Source organism: Vigna angularis, chromosome 6 (genome assembly GCF_016808095.1).
Source record: "Vigna angularis cultivar LongXiaoDou No.4 chromosome 6, ASM1680809v1, whole genome shotgun sequence".
Classification (NCBI taxonomy): domain Eukaryota; kingdom Viridiplantae; phylum Streptophyta; class Magnoliopsida; order Fabales; family Fabaceae; genus Vigna; species Vigna angularis.
Window position 1 is genome coordinate 37932040 of NC_068975.1, and position 26938 is coordinate 37958977.

The 26938-nt window shown below is 32.1% G+C and overlaps 3 protein-coding genes across 5 annotated transcripts; 2 read left to right on the forward strand and 1 right to left on the reverse strand.

Annotated features, from left to right (window-relative positions):
- The first annotated feature begins 9934 nt into the window (after positions 1–9934).
- On the forward strand, positions 9935–15464 carry LOC108331534 (YTH domain-containing protein ECT4). Its single transcript, XM_017566269.2, has 8 exons — positions 9935–10207; positions 10859–10929; positions 11937–12012; positions 12702–12925; positions 13255–13809; positions 14217–14429; positions 14721–14894; positions 15145–15464. Exons 1-8 carry the CDS (start codon positions 10180–10182, stop codon positions 15265–15267), a joined length of 1464 nt encoding a protein of 487 aa, XP_017421758.1. The 5' UTR covers positions 9935–10179; the 3' UTR covers positions 15268–15464.
- Positions 15465–16832: 1368 nt separating this feature from the next.
- Positions 16833–20659, forward strand: LOC108324839 (uncharacterized). 3 transcript variants are annotated; one of them, XM_052879041.1, is made up of 11 exons: positions 16833–16954; positions 17514–17818; positions 17893–17949; positions 18040–18117; positions 18193–18246; positions 18967–19049; positions 19412–19511; positions 19587–19649; positions 19891–20163; positions 20279–20339; positions 20431–20659. In XM_052879041.1, exons 2-11 carry the CDS (start codon positions 17585–17587, stop codon positions 20532–20534), a joined length of 1107 nt encoding a protein of 368 aa, XP_052735001.1. In that variant the 5' UTR covers positions 16833–16954; positions 17514–17584; the 3' UTR covers positions 20535–20659. The 3 variants fall into 3 exon arrangements, with proteins under 3 accessions (XP_052735001.1, XP_052735002.1, XP_017413274.1); XM_052879042.1 differs by having other exon boundaries at positions 19412–19478; XM_017557785.2 differs by having other exon boundaries at positions 16846–16954; positions 17596–17818; positions 18040–18109.
- Positions 20660–21556: 897 nt separating this feature from the next.
- Positions 21557–26603, reverse strand: LOC108326326 (uncharacterized). The gene is made up of 8 exons (XM_017559796.2): positions 26354–26603; positions 25487–26124; positions 25308–25385; positions 24611–24854; positions 23404–23500; positions 22793–22931; positions 21988–22389; positions 21557–21857 (listed from the first exon to the last, which is right to left on the reverse strand). Exons 2-8 carry the CDS (start codon positions 26096–26098, stop codon positions 21660–21662), a joined length of 1770 nt encoding a protein of 589 aa, XP_017415285.1. The 5' UTR covers positions 26099–26124; positions 26354–26603; the 3' UTR covers positions 21557–21659.
- Between the last annotated feature and the right edge of the window lie 335 nt (positions 26604–26938).

Below are 26938 nucleotides of genomic sequence, written 5' to 3' on the forward strand. Positions count from 1 at the left end.
TTCAATCAACTTTTCTTCACATTTATTCTCAATTATTACCTTCAGAGGGATTTACACTTTTAACATCCATTTACCTTCTATAATTTTATGTTTTAAAGTGGAAAAAAAAATTGAATTAATTGACCAAACACATCCTTAGTCTCTTAGTTCCTTTTTAATAAAAAAAAATGTTTATTTATTTATTATTTTTTAATTTTAAGAACGTGAATTTTTCTAATTATGTACATGATTAATATAGTGAAAAAAAAAATTTATAACAATAAACAGAAACTTTTTTAATACTGTTGAACTAAAAAGATTAGAAATACATTTATCTATGATAGACAAACTACTTAAAATTGTATTAGAAAATAAAAAGTTAAATATTTGTCTTGTTTTGACAAAAATAAAACTTAAAAAAAAATACTTAAAATTATATTAGAAAATAAAAAGTTAAATATTTTTCTTGTTTTGGAAAAAATAAAACTTAAAGAAAAAAATAGTATATGATTTTAATTATTATAAATGTTTTGTAAGATTAAGTTTAAAAATACTTTTTGTCAGAACCATTAAAATCCACTCAAGGTTCGTCTTAGTGGATTACATGTGTCAAGAATGAGGTTCGACACTCAAATGGTGGAAGGCAGGTGTACGCAGCTGAGTGGTCGTTCGTTTTGACGTTGGAAGGAAAACTCTAAGTTTCAGAATTTCACGCCACTCTCTACATGCACCCTTCTTTCCCAGAGTTCTGAAAATTTTCATTTTCTCCTCCTTCTCTCTAAAAAAGTGCTTACTTCTCTCTAAGAAATTCTCACCTTTTATTCCTCCGATCACCATTCAGGCACCGTTTCTACTCCTCCGGTGTCAAGAGCTTCAATTTGAGCCGATCGGTTTTGGGTTCTGGACTGGTAAGTTCTTCTCTTCACTTAGTCGTGCGTTTTCTTTTACATGCAAACCAAGTTCTGGTTTCATGTGTTGATCGCTCCTCTAAAATGAGAGGTTCTGATACTGTTTTGGTTTTACTTGGTTTAGTTTGGAAAATTGTTGAGCGTTGAGGGTAGAAGGACTTGTAGTGGTGAAACTGTACTCTGTCTTTGTGAACGTTCGGTCACCCTCAGAGGTAAGGGAAGCTTATATAATTTGATTGTATGTTTGTTTTTATGTTCATCTTGAATGAATGCATGTTTGTTGAATTGCTGAATGAATATGAAGTATGATTGTTGATATGTTTGACTGTATGGATGTATGAATGTAAGAAAATAGATGTTGAAGAAATGAATTGATGTAAAGACTAATAAGTATGTAATTCCTTATGAAAGTGTACGTTCGTCACTGAATGGTCATTGACCGTTCGGTTTTCTAGTAGACTCGGTTGGAACTGGATTCTTTCATTTGGGAAGAATTCTAGTTGAGGACGAGCGTCTCCGTTTTGTAATAATTGTACATGAGCGTTCGGCCAAGGGTAGTCGTTCCTTGGTATTCGGTTGTAAACTTAAGTATATTTATATGTAATTATATATTTCGTTCGTTATTGAAAACTATTTAAATGGTATCTTATTATATTTATCAAGCCTTTCTTCTATAAGTTTAGTAGTGCTCGGTCTTACACCAAGCGCTCGTACTAAGTAGGTGTTCGGTCTTACACCAGGCACTCGTTCTCATTTTCGTAATCTATCTTTATAATAAGAGTGTTCGTCCAAACTAAATAGAGTATGCTTTCTATAGTGCTCGGTCTTTGACTGGCATTCTGATTGTTCTTGATGTTTAACTCATTCAAAAGCTAAGTATATATTGACGTTCGGTTTATTCACCAGATCCAGTTAAGTACCCTTATTTGATGTCTCTCGGTGTCTCTCTAAATTGGTTCCAGCCTAGAGTTTTAGTACTCGGCCTAGGCTTGTTGGTGTTCGGTCTAACTCGTGAGTTAGTTCATCCAATTGGCTCACTTAGTATATAAACGTTTGGTTCTAGTCGTTCTCGATAAATATTATGTTAATCTCTCCCTTTCTTAAACTAATGATTCACACTCTCTTGGTTTTGATCTGCTTCGAACTGGAGACCTTTGGTCTCACTCCAAGCTTTCGGTCTTGTTCAGAGTCGAAGTTAACGTTCGGCATTTGGTATCTTCGGAGACGTTTATTCAAATTGATCTCATTGAAGTCTTATTAATGAAAGATGATGAAATATGATATAAACGAAATGAATCGGATTATGAACGAGCGTTCCGAGGAGGAATAGCTCATGAATGTATATTGGAAATTGGTAAAGTATGAATGTGGGCATGCTAAGCTGGCGGTTCATCCTGATATTCGTGATTACTCGTTTCTCACGTAAAGAAGGGTAAGTCATGCGTGAGAATGGCAGGAGGTCGTAGTCCTTATGTTAATTTGGACAGATAGGACTAACCTCGGGTGGCAGCTGTTGAGGGTATCCCAGTTACTATATCACCCGGGTGCACGAACGTCGTAGCTACACAGAGTTCATACAGTCCGGACAGTCAGAGTCTAGTCTTAGGCTTTGCATGTATAAGTGAATGAACTAGCTCATTTATTTTGAATTTTGTGAAATCTATGTTGATACTTGAATTGAATTACATAAGCTTACCCTATGTTTCATGTCTTTTCTGTTTTGTACGTTCGTTTGTCTTTCTGTTGCAATGATCATCCATGCGGATGTGAGCAGAAGGAGACGAGCTGCTGACAGAAGCGCTGGAAGAAGAAAATTTAGTTGAGGTAGAAGTTAAGACCGAACAGTATAACTGTTCGGTCAATATATTAGTTTAGTTGTAAGATGATCGTTCGATCATCTTTCCCCTTTTCTTTTGTATGACCGTCCAGTATAGACCTTTTGTAAACCGTTCGGTCGGAGTTTGCTTATTTTGTATAGTTTTAACTTTCTTGTTATTCTGTAAGGCCGTTTGGCCACAAGCGTACGTTCTTTATTTTGTAAGACTGATCTGTAATATTATTCGATGTGATTATTTTATTATATAGTTTTACACTGTATTTTGTACTTTGGGGTGTTACACGGTTTAACATAGATTATTAAGTTAGAGCATATTCTAACAATATTAAATATTTTTAGAGTTTACTTTTTTTTTTATCGAGCAACCATCATTAGTATTTAATATTATGAAAATTGTGAATATATATTTTAACATAAAAGTAAAAGTAAAACCAAATCGAATTATATAAATAAGTACATGTCTCACATCACAAATTGTAAAAGTTTTGAAAAAATTGATACATTATTAAAGTTTTCCTCTTAATAATATTTATAAAGAAGATTCGTCTTTTGGTATACACGATTTTTTTTCCAATTTTACCATTTAAATAATCGTTATTTTAAATTAAAATTGTTATTTTATCATTTCATTCTTTTAATAACTATTTTTAAATTTAGTTATTTATAATAAAAAATTATTTAATAACAAATAGAATGTAAATTAATTACTTTTATAATTATTTTCAATAACAGATATTTTATAATTTAATAACTTTTTCAAGAATAAAAAAGAAGAAGTGGATATACATGCGCTTATTAGTTAAAATTAATGACAACTAATACCTGATTTTAAGTCAAATATTTATATATTTCTTAAAAATTAAAACATGATTTGTGTACTATTTTTTTCCTTAAACTCAAATACCATAGAACAATTTGTATTAAAATCAAATTTAAGTTGAATTATTAATATGATTCTTTAACTATGTCTATCAATTTAAATTAGTTTTATGAAATATAACATATGATTTAGTTTTTATCTAGAATTAGTAAATAAATACATTTATTTTGGTTTGTATTTGGTTAATTGTTGACACAAACTAACCTTATTAAATCCCAAATTTGTTCTCATGGGTCCATTTATTTACATTTTCTTAAAAAAAAAACTGTTATTTTAATATAATTGTAAGGACCGTGATTTTTGGGAGTAGTGGGGGACACGGTGGTCACCCACCTTTTGTCATCATAGGGGAACAATTATTGGGGGAAGGGAGAAAGAAAAGGGGAAGGGGGTAGCATTTGGTCACGGGGGGATGGAGAGTTCAAGGGGGAGCAACCCATTCTTCCTCACTCTAAAAACTTCATCTCCAAATTCTCTCGCTTCTCTCTAGAATTCCAGCACCTTGAACCATAGGAATTCAACTCTGATGCTACCATGGCCTCCGCGGAGTAGAGGGCTTCATTTCAACCGAACGTTTTCGTCATTCCGATCGGGGTAGAGTTCTTGACTGTAAGATGGTTGTGCTTGGAGAAAAACTAGGTAAGGGGAGCTAGACCTTCTTCTATAAATTGTGGATATAATATGTTTGAAATCGTACCATTGTTTGATGAATAATTTTGTGTTGAGAGTATCCTTCTTTGCTAGAAATTCGTATGAGTAATTGTATAACTTTACTCTTGTAAATCTGGGAATTTTGGAAATGAGAATTTGGGGTTTCTGGGTTTCTGGAAAACGCGATTCTGCATAATTCTGCAAAACGCGCGAGCGTCCAATTTTGGACAAAAATTGGACGTTCGTCCAAGTTGCTCGACCAAGGTCGGCATGAATGGGTCGAGCGTTCGTCCTAAGTGTTATTTTGAGCGTTCGTCCTAAGTGATATAGTGAGCGTTAGTCCATGTGTTATTTTGAGCGTTCGTCCTTAGTTGTATTAGTGAGCGTTCGTCCTTGGTTGTATTAGTGAGCGTTCGTCCAAACAGTATTTTGAGCGTTCGTCCTAAGTGCTATAGTGAGCGTTCGTCCAAACAATATTTTGAGCGTTCGTCCTAAGTGTTATAGTGAACGTTCGTCCAAACAGTATTTTGAGCGTCCGTCCTAAGTATTATTGTGAGCGTTCGTCCTACAAGTGATTCCAGCGTTCGCCCTTAATTGTCAGAGTGAGCGTTCGTCCGTAAGTGATATTGAGCGTTCGTCCAAACAATATAGTGAGCGTTCGACCAAACAGTATAGTGAGCGTTCGTCCAAACAATATAGTGAGCGTTCGTCCAAACAGTATAGTGAGCGTTCGTCAAACAAAGTAGTAAGCGTTCGTTCAAACAGTATAGTGAGCGTTCGTCCGAACAGTATTCGAGCGTTCGTCCGTAAATGATATAGTGAACGTTCGGCCAAACAGTATAGTGAACGTTCGTCCAAACAGTGGTATAGTGAGCGTTCGTCCAAACAGAATTTTGAGCGTTCGTCCGTAAGTGATACCGTGAGCGTTCGTCCAAACAGTGGTATAGTGAGCGTTCGTCCAAACAGTGTATAGTGAGCGTTCGTCCAAAGTATTAGTGAGCGTTCGTCCAAACAGAATGTTGAGCGTTCGTCCGTAAGTGATACAGTGAGCGTTCGTCCAAACAGTGATATAGTTAGAGTTCGTCCAAACAGTGATATAGTGAGCGTTCGTCCCTAAGTGATATAGTGAGCGTTCGTCCAGAAGTGTTATATTGAGCGTTCGTCTATAAGTGTTATAGTGAGCATTGTCCGTAAGTGAGATAGTGAGCATTCGTCCATAAGTGAAGTAGTGAGCGTTCGTCCATAAGTGTTACATTGAGCGTTGTCAATAAGTGTTATAGTGAACGTTCGTCCAAACAGTGATCGATTCAATATTTTATTCGGTATTAGCGTTCGGCCTAATAGTGTATTCGGTGAAATGGCGTTCGGCCTGTTGATAAATAGCGTTCGTCCTAAGTATCAATTTTAGCGTTCGGCCTGGTAGTGTAGGATTTGATTACGTTCGTCCAAACAGTGTACGTTCGTCCACGGGTTTTCAGTAAATAGTGCTCGTACAAATGTATTTTACAATTAGTGTTGGATTCTAAGTTGAATGAAATTATGCGTATAATTGTTTGGAATATAGTATGTAATGTGGTGTTTGATGGTTTAGCGTTCGGTATTAGTACTCGATTATAGCGTTCGACTGATTAGAGTTTGATCAAGTGAGACGTTCGGTAGTAGCGTTCGGCCGAATTATGGGTACTCAGTTTAGCGTTCGACCTATTGAATCTCATAGTGTCCGTCCAATTAGGATAGTAGTGTTCGGCAGTTACGTTTGGTGAATGGTGATCGACCAAATAGTGGTCTACAAATGGTAATGGGTTCTAAGTTCACTTTGCGGTTGTTTGGGTTAAATTAATTGTGTACAATGTTTGATATATATATATATATATATATATATATATATATATATATATATATATATATATATATATATATATATATATATATATACTCTGATATGATTTATGTGAATGCATGAGATATAATAAAATTACTGTGATGACTGTATTTTATAATGTTAATGTGAGTTGAGGAATATGAGTATGGTATGAATCTCATGGAGAGATTATGTAATATTATGTCATTAGTGTGTATGTTGATGTTGAGGGTCCCGTAGTTGGAGGTTATCCTGATACTCTAATAACCATCCAATCTCATGTAGAGAAGGATGAATTATGTGGTGAGAGGAGCAGGAGGTCCTGGTCTACGTTCCGGTTTGAACATAGTGAGGGGACTAACCTTGTGAATGGTATGAAGTATTTTGGAAGGGTATTTGTAAGAAAAAGTAGAAGTCATCACAAGTGCATAACCTCCCATGACCGCTCATCAACGTATCATCCGGATGAGTGTCTAGTAGGAATTGTGGTATGTTAGTATATGAGAATGTCTGACCTAAATATTATATGATGTTTTTATTGAAGTAATTACGCATGTTTTATAATTGTTGTGTTGCATGTTAGCTCACCCTTACTTGTTTGTTTGTGCCGGGAAAATTGTATTTTTGCGATGATCGTATAACGTATTTGTTATACGGGAGCAGAGGAAGAATTGTCGCATGATCTGGTGTATATGAAGGAAGATTTGGAAGAACAGATTAGAGGGATTCAATGATATCTCTGCAGTCAACTATGAGCTTAAAACTTATGTATATATTTAAGTTTGAGGTTACATGGTGTTATTGCAATTGTATTATTACAATATTTTTAAATTTTGAACTTTTAAAGGGAGAATTTTTGGGATGTTACAATAATAAGCTGTCAAAACGGGTAATCCGGCTCGACCAAGTCCAATCCATCACGGGTTGATCATTTAATGAGTAAACCCAACTTGGCTCACTTATTAGTAAGTTGAAATAAAATTTAAACTTGACTCGGCCCATCACGCATTGGTGGATTAAATGGGTTGATTGCTCACTTAATTATAAGTTTTTTTAAAAAAATAATTTTAAATTCAAATCTAAATAAATTTCACTCTAAAATATGTTAAAATCCAAAGAAAATTCAAAATAAAAATAAAAATATCATAAATCCAAACGTACTCCAAAAAAGAACACAAAATTCGAACAAATAAGTTTTTGATGTTGATAATTTTTGTATCACTTGTCCATTTATAATATTAGAGTCTTAAATAGATAAATCTATAATATTTTTCTTTCTTGAAATATCTTTTTTTTATCTCATCTACAATATAAAAAAATGTTAACTAATAATATTGAAACACAAAATAATAAATAATTAAATTAAATTAGGTGGGTTTGTGAGCCAACTCGGCTCACCACGGGTTCAATCCAGGTAAATCGGGTTTAAGTGAGCCGGGTTAAAAACTAACTCGCATAAAAAATTACAATTGTTTCAAACTTAACTCGACTTAAATTCGTGATGAACCAGATTAGCTTGCAGATTACAACCAATTTTCACAGTAATAAGAATAAGTACATTATGTCAGCCTTAGACAAATTTGTTTTAAAAAAAAATCAATCAGAAAGCTAAATATAATTCAGTCTTTCTGAGTTAATAGAAACAATAAAACAAAAACTCCTTTTATAACAGGGAAAACTCATGTATGTATTGATATGTGTATTTCTTTTATGATGATTAAAAACAATAAGATTATTATTGTAATTATAGAAGTAAATATAAACAATTTACAATTATATATATATATATATATATATATATATGTGAGTTTGCTAATTTACATAAAGTCTTCTTTTAGTTGGTATATTATAGCAAACTCTATCAAGTTTTAATGGAAAAAAAAATTCTTATTAGAAAAACATAATTTTAAACAAAGAGTATTTTAATAATTTTAATATTTAATTTAAAATAAAAAAATAAAAAGGTAGTTATTTATAATCTATAACTTAATAACTACCTTTATTTTTTTATTTTAAAAAAACTAATAACTATTGATACATGTGGCAGCAATCATAAATGATAAATAACACAATCATGAATGATAGGGTTTAGGGTTTTGGGGTTATGGTTTAGGATTTTTTTTTAAATAAAAATATAAAAGGTAGTTATTAAGTCATGGATTGTAAATAACTATTTTTTTTAAATCAAATATTAAAATTATTAAAATACCCTTAGAAGTATGTTTTTCTTTGAATAGGAACTTTTTTGTCCATTAAAACTTGGTACATTACCAACTAAAAACCTTACGTAAATTAAGAAACCCCATATATATATATATATATATATATATATATATATATATATATATATATATATATATATATATACATATATGTGTGTGTGTGACACCCGGAACCAAACTGCATTTTTTAGTTTAGTTATAATTAAGAAAATGTGCAAAATCCTGCGAATTACTTCTGAATTCATTTTCTTTTTTGAATAATTTAAGAAAAATCTTAAAGAACCATAGCATTTCACGTTTTATTGGTAATCCACTTTGATTCTCTATTAACCAAAAATTTTGGACTATTACCATGGTTAAAAATAGTTTGAAGTCTATACGCAGTGTAGTACTCTTTCTACCACTATGTTAATACAGAAAGGAAATGGTTTCAAAACAATTATTATATTTTTTTTCGATATAAAACACTCGTCGATAAAAAAAAATGGCTTGAATCCTATTTACGACGAGAAATCAAAAACGGGTGAATTTAAACATCCCCTTTGTACGATGCGTAATCGATGCCGGAATGAGAGAGATTTAGAGACGGTATAAGTATGAGACTATACAATTGAAGGATAACTTAAAAAAGGAATTGATTTGGCTACTCATATCACCAAAATGCATTTGTTTTTCGGTAGCCTAACCCATAACAACTCTATGGTTAAGTGTGTTTAGGCTCGAGTAATTTAGGGATAAATGACTTTATGGAAACTTTTCTCAAAAAGTGTATTGAATGAGGACAAATATATATATGGGGTTCACTGAAAATACTTTTATATAAATTCTAAGTTTTAAGATAAAGAATATTTAAATAATTTCTGTTTTTTTTATATTTTAAATTAAAAATAAAATTTATTAAAATATCGTATATTTAAAGTATGTTTTTTTTATAATTAAAAGTTTTTTTTTCAACTAAAATAACTTTGTAAGTATCACTCTCTTTGAACCATATCGGTTTCTCTTCAATTCCAAATCTATTATAAATATCTGTTTATTGGTTATTAAATCAATATTTTAAGTTTTTTTTATATAACAATTTATTAAAATTGAAATACAGTGTAATCCAACAACAATAAATGAAATATTTTTTATGAAGTGACTAAGATCTTTTAAAAATATTTTTCGATTTTCAAAATATTTAGAATTTAAAGAAAAGAGAAAATTAATTATTTAGGGATTTGTCAATTTAAAAATAGATTTTAATAAATCTTTAAGCAAGTTCTTTAATATAAATATCCTACTTTTCTATAACAATAATTATCAATATCATATATATATATATATATAATCAGAATTTTTTTTAATATTATATTATTTTTATTTTTAAATTGAATTCAATATTTTTAAGAATAAATTATTAAATAGTTAAAACAATCTTATATATCAAAAAGATATATCTTTTGTTATAAATGACAATTATATCATTAATTAGTAGAATATTTGTTGGAACTGAAAGAAAACAACAGCATTGGTGGATTAGAGGCAGTTATCCCCTGATTTTATGAATTATTAGATCTTAACATAATAAGACATAGAATGAATATATCAACATAGAAAAAAGCAAACTGCAAAGCCACCAATTGTACTGTCACACGATCTTTTCTTTCTCCTATTTCTAGGGTTTATACCTTTCAATTTTCTCTCTTCTAACCTAACAACACATTCAATTCATCTTTCTTCATCTCTTCCTCAATTTTCCATCAATCTTGGGCTACGCATCTTCGTCTTCTCTCTAACATCTCTGTTTCTTCCTCCGATTCAGGCTCGCCATTATCGTAAACATTCATATATTATTCATCATGGACCGTGGCAAGAGATTCCAGAAACGTATCCTTCTTTTATTTTACCTTTACACATTTTTTTTAAATTATTATTATTCCTTCAAGTAATAATCAGTTTATTCATTGGCATCCCACTTCTTCAGTATGTTTACCTTTTGCCACATTATCTGTTGTATTCATTTTACTGGGTATCAGATTTTCTGCAGTGAGTGGGTGACAATTGTGCAGTCACTGCTGTTAATTTTTTTCCCTTACTACACTTAGTATTAGTCTCAACAACTGAGTTATGGAAATCCATTGTAGGACAAAAATATATCTATTACCAAAACTAAGTTGTCTATAATAAATACCACATTTTAGGTTTTTCTTTTATAAGATGTTATAGACTCTAAATTTGTAGAACGCACAATAGTCTGCTTTTGATAGTAAGTAATAAGATTGAGAATAGTAGTAACTCGGTCAAAACTTTAGTCAAATGGGAAGAATCATTAATTAAAAAGGACATATCTCTACAAATTAAATTAATAATAATTCTTCTTAATTAGCACTGATCTTGCTTATTTTCTCTTCTGGAGATAAAACAGATTTGTACTTTGATAACTTTTAAATTGTTGTTGATTTATTTTTTTCTCTTAGACATGTTTCAGATATTTGTGTTCTATTTATGATTTATGATATACTTAACCATGTGATATAGTTCAATACGTCCCTAAAAGAACTATAAAAGGAACTACAAGTCATAGTCAGCAGCGGAAGGATGAAGATGTGGTATGCCCACTTTCTAAGTCTTTTTCTATAATATTAATGTGTGTCTCACTCTGCTTTTCTTTCAAAATTTAGTTTTTGATTCTCTTTAATAAACAACTACTGCAAAGCTTTTCTACTGAAATGTCAACAGTAAACCACATTGTTTGAGTGATAGCTTGTCTTCTGCATTAGAGTAAACTTTAAGCACTTTCTTAACGACAGTGTCATAAAAAAGTAAAAATAAATTAAAAAAAAGAAACAACTTATATCATAAATAGAGCAACACTTATGACATTTTTTTGAGATTTGTTTCCATAAGATTTAACTGGTTATTTTAACTATTTAAGATATATGTTTCTTAGAATTCTACTGTAAGGTTTGTGAGAATAGGAAAACTATAAAGCTCGATAGACTTGCTTTTACAGAATACATTATCAAAATCTTAATTCTCAATTGAGAATTTTGTCATGTTGGTTATTTACATATCGAAAATATTTTTATGTCCTATATTTAAAACATTAAGTAAGTGTCTGTTTGTCTCGCGCCTGCTAATCTTTATATTTTATAGGATTACAAGTGTCTTTCTCTTTGACACACAATTTTTCCTATGTTTTCACTTTCTAACTTATGGCACTTCTATTTATGGAAGATAACAAGAGTCAGATAACTACTTAATCTTCCTAGAATTTTGTGCTTTTGCCTTTCTAGGAGACAGTCACCCACCTTTGGTATTAGCAAAAATTGTTTCAGACCCATACCTTTATAGAGTTACTTGAATGTGATAAAATGTAGTTCTTATCAATTATGGAGAACTTTGGACAATTACTCGATTGGCTGTCAGCCTGTTGCATCGAGGTCACCATATATAAATCACACTGTGGACTTTATAATATATATACTTTTATAACTGTCCATGAATGCCAACTGGGACTAACAATAACACGCAGTTTTTTGTAGTTTTGTTTCTGACCTTTATATGTCTCATGATGCCATCATATTCACTATATTTTATGAATATGTTTCTGCAGGTTTCTAGAAAAGATTGTATCTCATCCGTTTCAACATCATTTGTGACCTCCTCTGGAGACGATGCTGGCGTTGCAGGTGAGGCAGCTCAAGAGTGAGAGGGATATTTTGTGTTTATCCTACACCTAATACTTATGAGGAAAGATGATAAAATAGTTCCTTGTCCACGTAAAATACTGCTGATAATGATAGTGATGTATCTGTCTTAGAAATTGCTCTATATTTATAATTAACTACGCAAAACAATCCTGAATACTAAATGAGGATTATGATCACGACTGAAAATAATATTTTACTTTCTCTAGGATTAAATAAAGTCTTAACTTTATCTTTTTAACATTTGATTCTTAACCTATGCAAATGCACTAGGATATTTATTATATGGATCATTACATTAAAATTGAGATTTTTTCTTATTTAAACTTAAACATACTAATCAATGAAAGTTAGATGGAGTTGTTATTATGTTTGATATAAGCATTGACGACAAGAAGGCTATCTGAATCTGTTTGTTAAGCAGTGGTTTAATGCTGTAATGATTTATGATATAGAAATTAAAATAAACATTTATTCATTTGGATACTTTTTGATAGCAGATATTTGATGAGCTAACTTGGAATGCTTTAAATTTATGAACATTGTGCTGTGTAAATGAAACGTTTTTTTATTGATAGAACCTTTAGTTATCAGGGCTATTGTGGGTCTGGATGGGTATTGGGTTGATCATCAATCTTATATCTCATAGACTGAGAATTTTCAACTACCAGGTGTGAATGAATCAGAAGCTCTGCCTTGTTATGCATCAGTCCCAACATCTATTGGTGTGCAGAGCCAAACGGTCAAGGGTTCTGTAATTGCAAAAACTCATCCAAAATCCCCTGGTCCAATGAAGCCGAATAACTTCAAGTCTACACATAGAAATGAGAGTTTAACCAGCATAATATATAAGCCCGTGACTAATACAGAAAAAGATATCAAAATTATAAACAAGGTAACAGTTGGAAGATTATGGTGTTTCAGATTTTTTATTATATCATAAGGTATCATTGCTTCTAGTTTATTTATTTATTTTTGAGATGTGTTGTTGCTTTGATGAAGAATACTTCGAAAGTTATTATTGTCTTCATTAACACCCTTTTAAGTTTTTTTGGATACTTTGTTACCGAAAATGTTCTCCTCGGTCTTGTTTGTCATCTCTTGCATCTGTTGTTTTACTTTCATTTAATATACTTATCTAAATATGGAATGGGTAAAAAAACTCCCCTCTCTGTTTTATATTTTCACTATAATTCCTTGAGCATGTGAATGCTTATTTTGCAGGCTCCTCATGTGCATTCTAATTTTACAGCAGCTACCTCTCCAACTACATATCAGCAGCACGTAGGAAAACTTTCATCTTCAGACACCTCAGGATGTCATATGTTTCCCCCCACAAACTACAGGCAAAATTCTTCTGACTACATTCGAAATACCTCTTCTACCAACAGACCAAATGGGAGAGTATCTAGTTTAAATGATCGACCTGTTTCAAATGACAAATTTAGGAATGGAGAATCTGAAACGTCAAAGGAAATGACTCGGGGACCTCGGGGTCATTACAACTATTTTCTTCTACCACCATCTATTGTTAATGATGAGTTTGAAACCACAATATCTAGAGACCAATATAACCTGTCAGATTTCCAAACTGAATACGAAACTGCTAAATTTTATGTGATTAAATCTTTTAATGAAGACGACGTTCATAAGGGTGTTAAATATAATGTTTGGACAAGTACTCCAAACGGAAATAGGAAGTTGAACACAGCGTACCTTGATTCAGAAGCTAAATTGAGACAGACAGACACGAAGTGTCCAGTATTCCTTTTCTTCTCAGTGAGTTCAAACCTTTGTTCACTTGTGGTCTCTCACTCTATTCATTTTCTTCAGCAGAAGTTTGACACAAAAACAAGTTTTTCATTTTTCCGTTCATATTTTAGATATTGACGTACTGTTATATCTTTTCTTCTATTTTATTTTATATTGGTTCTCTTCAGTGGGGATATATTATATTCAAAAACTCATTTAAAGAACATGAACGTCAATTAGTGTTTTCCTTTATATTTATGTCTAATAAGTGTGAAAATAAATGTTTTTTCAAGATTGGCTGATCAAAACTCCAAAACATATATTCTCTTCCAAATTTTATCTAGAATATCTATTATTTAAATATAATTGTCATTCACAACAATTTTATCAGCTACTATAACTTTGATCCTGAATGTATTTCGTTGTCAAATCAGGTTAATGCTAGCGGACAGTTTGTTGGAGTGGCTGAGATGCTTGGGCCGGTGGACTTTAAAAAAGACATGAACTTTTGGAAACTTGACAAGTACAATGGTTTCTTCCCAATTAAGTGGCACATAATAAAAGATGTTCCCAACAACCAGTTTGTGCATATCATTCTTCCAAACAATGAGAACAAGCCTGTAACTTTCACTAGGGACACACAAGAGGTAACTCTTTTTATGTTTCAGTCTAATAGTTCTTGAGATCAACTTTTTTTTTTATCATTACATTAAAGAAGATAAAAGAGAGATAAGAAGTAACCTGTTAACCTTACTTTTGAAATAATTTGATCTCTTCTCTCTCTTTCTCTTGTGGATAATTTAAAATAGTTTAACCTGTTAAAGTCCAATTGTCCATATATCACATTTACTTTGGTCATATAAATGTCGTTAAAGTTATTGACTCCATGTTTTGTTACAAGTGGTGTATAATTAAATTTGTGATTATATGGTTTGCAGATTGGACTGAAGGAAGGTCTGGAGATGCTGAATATTTTCAAAAATTATTCGGCTAAGACATCTCTCTTGGATGATTTTGACTTTTATGAGAACCGAGAAAAGTTATTTCGTTCTGAGAAGAAAACTATGCATACAAGGCCAGAACAGGGAGCATATGGTAATGCCAATTACCAAGTAAGTTCCATTTCCATCGTCTGCAGTGCTTCTTAGTTTTTTTTTTTGGATCGGCACAATGCTTCTCTGTTATTTCTGCAATTGGAGCATAGAAGATATGTGATTTTCCCCAAGTACACCCAATTGGACTATTGTAATGCTACTATGTTACGTTAGTCATTAGATTCTCCCTTGCATGCTGTAGAAACATTTTTCTTTCTTTTGTTCATATGTTGACTTTTTCGTTTTTTTGCCTTTTTACTTTATGCAGAATACTTTCAGGGCAAGAGAGAAGAAAACAGAGATTCAATCGAGTGCTACCGTGCAAGGTAGTCTGGTCAAACTTACAAAGAATCTTTCTCTAAATTCCTCTGGAAAACAAGGATTCAGATAGCAAGATTAGTGGAGGGCCAGAGGAGAAAACAGAGCCGATGATATTTACTTGTGCTAGTAGGCATTTTAGAGTTACAGACATGCAGTTAGACTTTCTTAGTATTATATGACCATGATTTGTGTGATTTGCTCACAAGATAACCACGACCACATTTTATATTACTTGGTTTGCCATTCGCAAACGATCTTTAAAATGAATCTATTGAGGTATGAATTTATGGAATGATGAAACTAAAAAAAGAAATAGTTAAAATATATTTAAATTAGTGAGTTAAATTGATGGTGATTTTCCTACCTCTCAATTTTGTTTTGTTATATCTCTTACTCATTTTTGAAATAAATCATTTGGAATGTAGAAAAGTTATATTCTAAAAACACCTTTTTAAAATGAGTGGAAGGTGTAAAACAATTGTAGATTAAAAAACAAAGTTTATCTATGAATAATTTGCTATCAAATGTCTTATTAATATTTTAATATTCTATAAAATATTAAATAACAAAAAAATTTATATGTTGCAACGTAGAATAGTCATTATATTATGATACCTATTGGGCCAAATAATTGGAATTTATACCTGTGAACAAAATAGGTTCAATAAATTTGACTCATCAATTAAAATGATAGATTTTATTTATTTTCTTACAAAATCTTCATTTAATTTATTTAAATCATTTTAATTTTGTTTGACACGTTTTCTTAAATGTTTTTACCTTTTAGAAGTTAACATTAATATCAAGCTTGTAATTTTTGAGTTTATTAATTTGCTTGTCTCTCTATTTATTATTTTATCTTTATCTCTAGAGGTCAAAAGAATCACATTCATTGCATAAATAAAATTTAAATATTCATCCAGAATTATAATTATTTGTACAGTTAATCCATTTTAAATTTTAATTTTTTAAAATAAAATATAAGTATATCGTAAAAAGTGCATATATAAAATAACTAGTTCGAGTATTATTTTATTAATAATACACGAAAAAAATATTTAAAACGAAAGAGAATAGATATGCTATTTAAAATAAATAAGGAAGGTGAATATAATTTATAATCATCTACATGCTGTATATTAAAGGGAACAACGTCACTATTTAGGCTTTTTTTTATTATATAAGTCATTAATTAAAGAACAACGTGCTAAAATGAAATATCAGTGTAAATAGGATATTTTGTTATCGCATTAGAACCCTTAATGTCTTATATATAGTTATTTATTTCTTTTTTATTGATAAAAAGTATTAAACATTCAACTTGAATTTATATATATATTTTAAAATTTTAAATAATTACTTTTTTATATTTTTAAGTAAAATGTAATTAATATCTTATTTTAAATAAACCTAAGAAAATTGAAGTATTTTATTAAAAGCATAAGAAAAATAAATATTACAGGCTAGTAAGTATTTTGAAAAAAGAAATCGTTATTTTATTATAATTGAAGATGCGTGTTTGTCTTATGAAAAAACTTTAAATATATATATATATATATATATATATATAAAAGTAAATATTAGGAGTTTGTTTTGAACACTATAAAAGCACATGTTTTGAATAGAAGGAGAGGTTTTCAGAGTTAGATCATCCACGCCTTCTTCCCGCCATTTTCTCTCTTCCATGGAACCTTCTCACCTTCTCACCTTCTCACCGTGCAGTTTTCTCTTCTCTCACTCCTTTTCTTCGGATCTCGGTAAGACTGGGACCATTTCCTTTCTACTTCTGTAATCTTTAATTTTCTACTCTGTTTTCTGGGCAGATGAACTTTTCTTTGAACAATTGTAAAAGAAAAAAACAAGTAAAAGTGAATTTAACTAAACCAAACTATTTTTCGTCTTCGGCCTGATTGATTGGATTCTCAAGAAACTTATTACTCATCTTGACTCAAACCATGACTATGTGTTTATTTGTTTTTCTTTCTGATACTTCGAGTATCTTTTATTTTATAGAAAATGTCATTAAAAATTGAGATTGAAGAAAAAAAAAAGTGAGTAAGCGTTTAATTACCTCCTAACATTAATATTTATTGGATATATAGCTTTTGTTTAAAATTAGCATTAGAATTTTTACCATGTAATGTTTTTTTTATCGTGCTTATTTTTACATTAATTGGATCAGATATATCTCTCTTCTATATTTGTTTTTTGATCTCTGAGTGCAATTAAGGGGATAATATAAAATAATTTTTTATTTGAGAAATATTAAAGATGATATTTTCAATTAGTATTTAAGAACGAATTTTATTTGGCAAGTATGGTGGGAAGCGGAAAGGAGAAACAGAAACCCTCTTTGAGTTGCATTGAGATTGAAATTTCAAATTTCAATGACACACAGTTTGAAGCATTCAGTGGATTTGGAGTGCAGTGATAACAATCGACCGTCCAAGTTATCAAAAATCGAGCATTCCAGTCACATTGAAGAAGAAGAAGAAGAAGAGATGAATCAAAACCCTAAAAATGGGATTCAACGCTATTTGTTTGCAATCGAGTATATCGGCACTCGCTTCTCCGGTTCTCAGAAGCAGCTCACTTGCCGTACCGTCGTTGGAGCTCTCGAGGTATCAAATTACAACATCGCATCGCTGTTTCCATCAATTATTACTATAAAATCAAATGTGTTGTTGTTTTGTAGGAAGCTTTTGCTAAGTTTGTTGGCCAGCCCGTCTCTGTCTCCTGTTCAAGTAGAACTGTAAGTATCACTCTCATGTCACTCACTATTCACAAACAATTTTCAAATGCAATACAATACAATCCAATTAACTGTGATATGGAAATGCAGGATGCTGGAGTTCATGCTTTGTCAAATGTTTGTCATGTGGATATTCAACGGACCAGCAAAAGAAAGCCCGGTGAAGTGGTCTATATCTTACATAAACCCTAACTTTATACTAATCAATATATATTTGCTCATCTGGTCATTGTAAACTTGTAGTTACCACCTCATGAACCTGCTGTGGTTGGAAGGGCTGTAAACCATTTCTTGCAGGTATTTTCTTCTTGTGCTCAAATCAAAATAAATTACTGGGACACCGACCAAATCCGTCACATTTAAAAATAATAGACCAAAATTTCAAATTTTAAAATTAGGGACTAAAAGCAATTATAACCAAATTGTTAGGGACTTAAAACACATTTTACCCTTTAAATAAATACATTGCTTCTTCTGTCTTGAAAAAATGTTTGATCTTCTTACATGACGTGGAAGAAGAAAGAAACTATGAAGATAGCTGCAAAGAATGCGTGCTTGCAATTTTTTAGTAATTGGCTTGGATAAAGCAGATAGAATTGTAATTTACTTTCCATCACCTTGTGCTTTAAGTTCAATCTTATTCTGAACTGTCTGCATGATGCGTGTTGAGGCAAAAACTTGCACCAAAGGTCCACAGCTAATGTCGGAGTTATTTTATTTTATTTTTTCACTTTTTTTTTTCTATCCACTGGAATTTTCTAATGCTATTGCATACCCAGGAGATTTTCTGTTTGTGACAGCTTTTCATCCGTGCAGATTCTTAGTATTTGTTATTATCGAATTTTGGCTTTATAAACTATTGCATGAAGATTAATGAATTATTGAGTATGTTCTTAAGAGCAAATTTATTATCAACTTCGTGTTTGATTGTACTCAAAGTTGGAGTTGCAGTTTTGAAAACCTAAACTGTTTCTCAAAGGCTTCTGACATGTTTTTGGGCAATTTCATTTATTTTAGAAGCATGACAGTGACTTAACGATCATTGATGTTCGACGTGTTCCATCTGATTTTCATGCCAGATTTAAAGCACAAGAGCGCACGTGAGTTCTTCAGAATCTTGATTTTCATGCGTAGATTATCAATTGCCGCAATTATATACCGTCACCGGCTTTTCTACAGTTCTATTTGATGCAAGATTTTCATTCTTAGCTTTTATTTGTTGGATTATAAATGGAGGAGCTACTTGGTCTATGAAGTATATTTGTTGGATTATGAATGGAGTAGAACTGCTTGATCTTTTGAAATTGTTCTTTAATTTTGTGTAATAGTGACAGTGAAGAATATTGCAAAAAGGTTCATCTAAGATTTCTGGCATTAGCTACTTTTCCGTGCGTTTCCATAGAATTCTTTCTTGTTTTTGATCATTTGAAGTAATTGCTCATTATTTGGAACTACAATTCAGATACTTCTATCGTTTGCTGTCTGGGCCAGAGCCTTTGTCAACCTTTGAGAAAGATCGAGCATGGCATGTATGTGAAGATCTTAATGTTCCAGCTATGCAAGTTAGTTAACAGCTCCGTATATTTATCAGATTGTCAATCTTCCATCTATGCAAGTTATTGATGATATCCATGCAGGAAGCATGCAGGGTTCTTGTTGGATGCCATGATTTTAGTTCCTTCAGGGCAGCTGGTTGTCAGGTTGTTTTTTTCTCTCTAATATGTGTGAACAGTAATTCATAAAATTCTAATTAATAATTTGTCTAACTTAAAGTGGAACCTTGTTTGCCATTCAACTCTCTTCTACATTCATATGATTCTAAGGGATATACTGTACGCTTCTTTCTAAGGTGTTTTTAGCATGTCTTGTTTCTGTTCTAAAACATCTCATGTTTTTCTTTGTATTATCAACAAAATGTGACGTAGAATTGCTCGCTTACAGGCAAAATCACCAATTAGAACTTTGGATGAACTCAGTGTCACCGAGGTAATTGAAAGTCCATATTTCCCATCTGTAATGGATAGAGAACGACATAATAAAGTTAGTAGTAATCTTCGTGTTTACCCTAGCAACTCCGGAACTGACATTTCTCCTAGTTCAAGTCCATGCATTGATAAATTAACGACTTCAAGTGAAGATGTGGGATTTGGCAAACGAAGACGACATCGTTGCCTGGTGGTAACAGCACGAGCACGCTCCTTTCTTTACCACCAGGTTGAGTAATCTAAGTTAGAATTGAGTCCAGGAAGAAGTTCAATTTCTTTGCGTTATATTTAATCCTGCATTTTCAATCCAATCTGTTCTGAACACAGATGCTAATTGATTTCAGGTTAGATTACTTGTGGGTGTTCTCAAGGCTGTTGGCAGTGGAAACTTGACGATTCCGGACGGTACTCATACATTCATGTCTAGTCACGTTTGATATATTCACATTGATTTGTTTGGGCTAAAAAATGATCTCACATGATGGGCACTTTGCAGTTGAAAGAATTTTGAATGCCAAGAGTGTTACTTCCGCAAGTCCAATGGCCCCAGCATGTGGTCTTTACTTGGGAGAGGTGAAATATGATCTGCCTACAACTTAGTTGACTCAAGCACAAAGCTTATGTAGGAGTCAATCCAATGGATAAATTTTGTCCCTTTGTATGAACATAACTTTATCATTCCTTAACTTTATTTCTTTAAAATTAAGAAAAAACCATATCATTTAGCTATGTTCTTTAAACAAAAGGAAAGGTAGAAAATATTTTATGTAATATTCACCAGCGGAGATCTATCCTCTAAAAGTATGATGAAAATAAAATATATAGGTAGATATAAATTTTCCTGTACGAGTTGATTGTACAACATAAATTTTCCTTTTTAATATGGCTCTGAAACTCATTCTTTTTGCCATAATTTTGACTTTGTAACTTTATAAAATTTTATATTCTGATTGTATTTTTCAAAATATAAAAATAATATTTCAAGTCATACATTCTGAAATACAAAATGAAAAATACATTTTAATTTGTACATTTTGAAATACAAAATTTACTTTCTTAAAAGAAATCATATTTCTAATTATATATTTCAAAGTATAAAATAAAAATACACTATATTTTGAACTATAAAGCTAACATTTCGGATTACTGAAAAAAGAAATTTATGAAGGTGTCGAAATTCGGAATATCATTCTCAGACCGAAAGGATACATTGGATATCCTACTTCGTCTAAAAATATAAATAGAATATATAAGTAATCCCAGACATCTTAGTTGGTTAGTGAAATTTAATGCATCCAATCGCCAATCTGCAGTATACTTCTATAAGTTAATCGGGTTTCAATCAAATTCTTTCATGTAAATTTTGTAGCACTAACGAGAATAATAAGATAAATTCATATAATTAAGAAAAACTATAATTCTAATATAAAAATTTTAAATCTATCCATGAAATTCTTGCCTGCTAAGCCTTGAACCTAACTACAGACTTAAAAGCTTGGATATAGTAGTACCCCGCAGGAAAAAACTGAGTGAGAAGGAAACTGCCGCCTCCATAGTAATATGCTTGCGCGGATCTAAAAAGTTAAATGAAATACAAAATAAACAAAGAACAGAAACCAAAATTAAAATATCTGCTCTTGTTATAAAGATATTGTAACTATAATACACCATGTAACGAATGGATATCATCAACTAAACTAATAATGAATCGATCAACATAAGAAGTTACTCCATGAAAGAACTAATAGCAGCATGGATTGTAGTAGTACGAGCAGAATTTGTCCTCTGTATTAGTGAGTGTGGTCCACTCCAAACAGACTGACTATTTTGGGGGAAAAGAATTGCACACAAACCTGAAAGCTTGGGGTTTTCATTATATAAACTCTCAAGGAGCTTACTTTTCTGCTGTTTATCTTGTGACCCCTACAAACAAAATGAACAATTAAGTACACTTATCAACTGCAAATGGTGACAAGTTAAAGCAACTGCATTATAGCATGTGATTTCTTGCATGACTGCTGTAATTTACTAGATCAAACTGTCAGTGAAATACCTTGTATTTCTTCTTAGGCTGGACTGACGAAGCTTGCCCTTCTTGTTGCTTTGTTCTATATTCATCGTGAAGAACAGTTGCATCACCAACATTTGATTTCACTGCCAAGGTCCCACCATGTTTTGTAGTCTCATCCATCTCTCGCTTCTGACTGTTCATTTCAATATCTTCCTCTTCATTCCCCTCCTCGTCATCCCCTTCTTCTAGGCCATGGTCATCATTGCCATCATCATCAACATCAATGCTCCTGTGCTTTCTCTCAGGAGGGCTACACTGCTTCTCACTAATATCCATCTTTGTTACCTCTCCTCTGTCTTCATCAACATCTCCATCAGTGCCCATAGATTCATCTATATTTGATGATGAATCCTCACCACCAGGACTATCTACTTGCACCGATTCCTTAAAAATAAGGCAGTACAAAATTATTTATGTTATTAGCCAAGCTAATCAATTCTTGGATTTCATGAAGTAGATACTTAGATTTCTTTAATACTTGTACTATGACCCTCATTTTATGTCTGGGAATCGAATGTTACATAAAGTAATAAGGGAAATCAAGCTTGAGAATATCCTTTTCATGTCACTTAAAAAAATTGATTTATAATAACTGGCTTTATATTTTGCACCAAGGCAGGTATATAAAGTCAGTCTGACTATTAAACAGAAAAAGTAAATCTGTTGCGATCTTATCATTTCAGTTCAGAATTTTACCCATGAGACATGATATGTATACCCTAAAACTGCCTCCAAAAATTGCCAGACATCCAAAAGATAAAATGTAGGCCACAAGCCATTAAAATACCTCGTGCTTAAACTCTTTAGCATGCTTATCACCACCAGATCCGAAGCTGCCTCTAGCCATACGAGCATTTTCCTCCCGTTCTCTCCTACGTCGCTTTAGAACACAGATAGCACATAAACAGTCATGTTTATGGTGTCTTCTGCAAAATAAGGAGTGTAAGCATGCATATGATTTCAATGAACCACTATCCATCAACAATTCTCACATTGATACAAGGGAAACTAAAAGGATGGGAGCAAGGAATTCTGTGTCCAGAACTCCTCAGTATTGAACACTTACAATTACAAATGAACAAAAGATCCATTTAACAAAACTTATCTAAAGGAAATACAACCCCCGAAGTAAATAAAAGTTTCTCTTCCCCTCTATCTTACTTGAGATTTATAACGCACCTTTAAGAAAGATACACAATTACACAGTATATAATTTCAGGGAAAAAAGTATCAATCTACAATTAAAATCTACTTGTAAACTTATATTGTTCACTTAATAAAATCAACATTATCAATTCCATGGTAACTAAGACATTTCCATGCTAAGAACAATTATCACGTAAGAAATTATAACATCATATAATAAATAGAGTTATTTTGCATTTTTGGAATACACACCCATGACGCTTTTTTGTCTTCTGCTTCAATTGGCTACTCTTCCCTACTTTTCCATCACCAGACAGTGTGGTATCTTCTGTTGAAGTCCTTTCCATACCTGATACATAATGAAAACATATAGCATGTTGCTATCAGAATGTCAAAGTATTTTACATGAAATGAAAACCATCTGTTTTAAGAAGATAATGCATGCAAAGTAATGTTCTTCATTCATGGGATAGGGTTAAGATATGTTACAATAAGATTACTGTTTGCTTAGGAGGGAGCTTCCCAGATTGTCTCCAATATGTTCAGATATCTAGTACCCACTGATGGGTCTGGGATGAGATGAGTAGAATTTGACTAAAGTTATCATACTTTTATGTGGATATTTTACAATGGAATGGGGGAGAGTTTCCACTTTGTGATATGGGAGGTAATTGGAATGGTCAGTGGATTAGGAAACAACATACCACACCCCTCAAAGTTAGGGGTAGTAAACAATAGATTTTTTAAACAATACAAAGGGTCTAGCTAGATTTTACAACAAAAGTCCAGATGGAATAGAACTAATTATCATTCTAAAACTTTGCAATTTTTCGAGCTAAACTTTTTAGAGTGAAATCTCAGAAAGGCAAATTGCTTAACTAAAACTTCTCAGTCTAAAAATTATAATATCTATCATTTATTGTCACCCTCTCACCTCCTTACCCTGTCCACAGAAAACCAAAATATAAAAGTAGAGGGACACAGACAAAGACAGAGCCAGCGAGGAAAAACTACACATAAACCAAGCCTACTCTAGCCGAAGATTCCTCTAAAAAACATTGAATAACAAAAATATTAAAAACCAAAGAATGACATATTTCCAGACATACTTCATACAAAACAGATCCAGAGAACGCAGAGACAAGAGTTACATTGCTAAATGCTTTATATCTTCCATCCTAGCACAATAAAAGGGAAGGATAATATTTTTAATACATATATGGGGATGGGAATAGGTATCTACATATCCACTCCATCCCTGTCCCTATACCCGTCCTCATTCCCGTCCCTTTTTAAATTACTAAAATATCTATAATTTATTAGATAACTTAAAAGCCTTTATATATATATATATATATAGATATATATATATATATATATAGATATATATATATATATATATATATATATATATATATATATATAGATAGATAGATAGATAGATAGATAGATGTCTCACCCTTGGTCCCTTTTGATTGTTCAGTGTATAGCCCAGCTGCAGTCCAATACTTCATAAAGTTCTTCTTTACTCGCCTCATAAGATCCAAGATGTAGTCACCTTTATTGTTATACTTGTAACAGTTGTCCCAAATGTATTGAACATCCTTATATACATCCTCTGAATTCATATACTTTTCATTTTTTTCAAGATTGCGGCATATTGTTCCAAAATCCATTGGTGTATCTATGATATCGAAATAGTCCTGGTCCAAATAAAAGTATGACATAATACACAAGTAAATATATAAAAAAAATGGTTCCAAGTTTTATAATCAATCACGTTATTCACTATGGCTGAACAAATATCATAGATCCTTGTAGGATATAACCTCTACGTCAACAAATTAGTATCTACTAGAATGTACTAGTTTAATTGCTCTTCATTTTCACTGTTATCTTTCCTTCCTAGTATTAGTATGTCAAGAGAAACTTTACTAAACAATAATTTCTGGAAGTACCCAGGACGTAGAAGACTGCTTCATTGAAAAAAATGAAATTTAACAAAACAAAACACTGTAAAAGGAGCAAACTTTAGGTTCAGTGACAGAAATTGAGGAAGAGAAATATCTAACATCTCCAGAGAACGGAAACCAAACATAAAATAGGTGTCATCTATTTTTTTTTAAGAAAATAAGCTATGGCAAAAAATTACTCACAGGAATTCCCAGAGCTTCGGGATTGACAGGAACATTGAAGGGCTCAGCTGCATCCATCTTCATTACCTTCCTTATAATCTGTGCAGAACAAACCGAATGCATTATTATAGTTGACAATGTAATGCTTGGAAACAACAAACAAAATCAAGAAGGGCAACTATATCAAAGCTTCAACAAACCACTAAGGAAGCATCCAATTCCTGCTTATTATATAGGGCATTATGTTGAGTGGCCTTTCTTTCTTTTGGGTGGATGACCTCAGTGGAAGCTGACAATGGTTTGCTTGTGTGCTCCGCATTTGATCCCAAAACCTTTGAAGACTTGATTTTTATGCTACCAGCTCTCTTTGACAGATTACTCAGTTTCATATCAGGCAACGAGTTTGCACTATCCTCCATCCTCTCGGCACTCAAACCTTGTTTTTCAAGGCCATGCTGCTGGCTACTCTTATCAGTATCGCTCTGTGTGGGAGCATCAGATGAGGTGGGTTGGGAGTCCAACATTTTAGGTGTCCTAAGCTTCACCTTAACACGCCCAACTGATTTCCCAATAGCCTTATCAATGGAACCATCAGGATTTATGTTAGCAAGATTGAAATGCTGATCCGTCCCAGTGGAAGAAGGCGTGTCATCTTCCATTCCAGAGTTATCTTTATCATAACCAAACTCATCCAAACCAGAGGTTTCTTCCTTGTTTTGACCCCCACCATTACTTAGGTTATCGTTAGCACTCATTCCATGGTTAGTGGCACCTTTTGACTTTCCTTTCTTATGCCCACGCTTGCGCTTCATGTTCTATCTTCAAACCAAATACCACCCTGAAACAAATTCAAACAAAAGCTAAATAAATCACCACACTACAAAGTACAATAATTTATGCATAAAGGGGCCATCAAAAACTTATAATACTAAACACAAAAAGAGTTTGGCAAGGGGAAGGGCATGAATTGAATGAAAAAAGAGAGTAAATTTGAGCTAAATGAAACGAAAATATGGAGCAAAAGAATTAAAAGTGGAAGTAATTAGAGAATTGAGAAAAACAGTTACAAGGAAGGGAAAACGGGTGTGGAGTGCGGAAGAGAGAAAAAGGCAGGAGTACGGAGGAATCGGCGGAGTGGGATGGTGAAAAAGTTTCCCTGAGCTTCACTCGACGGAGGAAGAACACCGCCACGCCCACCGTGCCACACTCAATTCAATCCCTTCCTTTCGCTATCTTCCCAACTTCAAAACGGTTCGTTTCATTACCACCTGCGCCACCACTCTCTCTCTCCTCTACCCACGTCAACGCTAAATTCTCAATTAATTTTATCTTTAACCTATTAACTATTTATATATTGAATATTAATCATACTATCAATATAATTCAAAATTTGGCAACCGAAAAAATATATAATCATACTATCAATATAAATATTTGGCTTATCAGAATAATTTCTAATATATCATAATGGAAACACGTTCACGTATGTATATTATATTACTAGTAAATATATATATATATATTGTTTTTATGATAATAAAAAATAATTTTTATAATTTTACGGTAAATCTAAATAAATTTTATGGTAAATAATTTTATTTATTTTATAAGTAATTGTATAATTAAAAAATAATAAATTTTAAAGAATGTCA

Bases quoted from the DNA above. Each gene is read 5' to 3' on its own strand.
- LOC108331534 (XM_017566269.2), top strand. From the start codon at position 10,180: ATGGACCGTGGCAAGAGATTCCAGAAAC. The intron at 10,208-10,858 runs GTATCCTTCTTT...CATGTGATATAG, and splicing joins TGGCAAGAGATTCCAGAAAC to TTCAATACGTCCCTAAAAGA. The intron at 14,895-15,144 runs GTAAGTTCCATT...TACTTTATGCAG, and splicing joins ATGGTAATGCCAATTACCAA to AATACTTTCAGGGCAAGAGA.
- LOC108324839 (XM_052879041.1), top strand. From the start codon at position 17,585: ATGACACACAGTTTGAAGCATTCAGTGGATTTGGAGTGCAGTGATAAC. The intron at 19,650-19,890 runs GTTGTTTTTTTC...GCTCGCTTACAG, and splicing joins TCAGGGCAGCTGGTTGTCAG to GCAAAATCACCAATTAGAAC. The intron at 20,340-20,430 runs GTACTCATACAT...GGCACTTTGCAG, and splicing joins AAACTTGACGATTCCGGACG to TTGAAAGAATTTTGAATGCC.
- LOC108326326 (XM_017559796.2), bottom strand. From the start codon at position 26,098: ATGAAGCGCAAGCGTGGGCATAAGAAAGGAAAGTCAAAAGGTGCCACT. The intron at 24,855-25,307 runs GTGAGTAATTTT...TATTTGGACCAG, and splicing joins CCGAAGCTCTGGGAATTCCT to GACTATTTCGATATCATAGA. The intron at 22,932-23,403 runs GTGTGTATTCCA...CTTATTTTGCAG, and splicing joins AAGACAAAAAAGCGTCATGG to AAGACACCATAAACATGACT.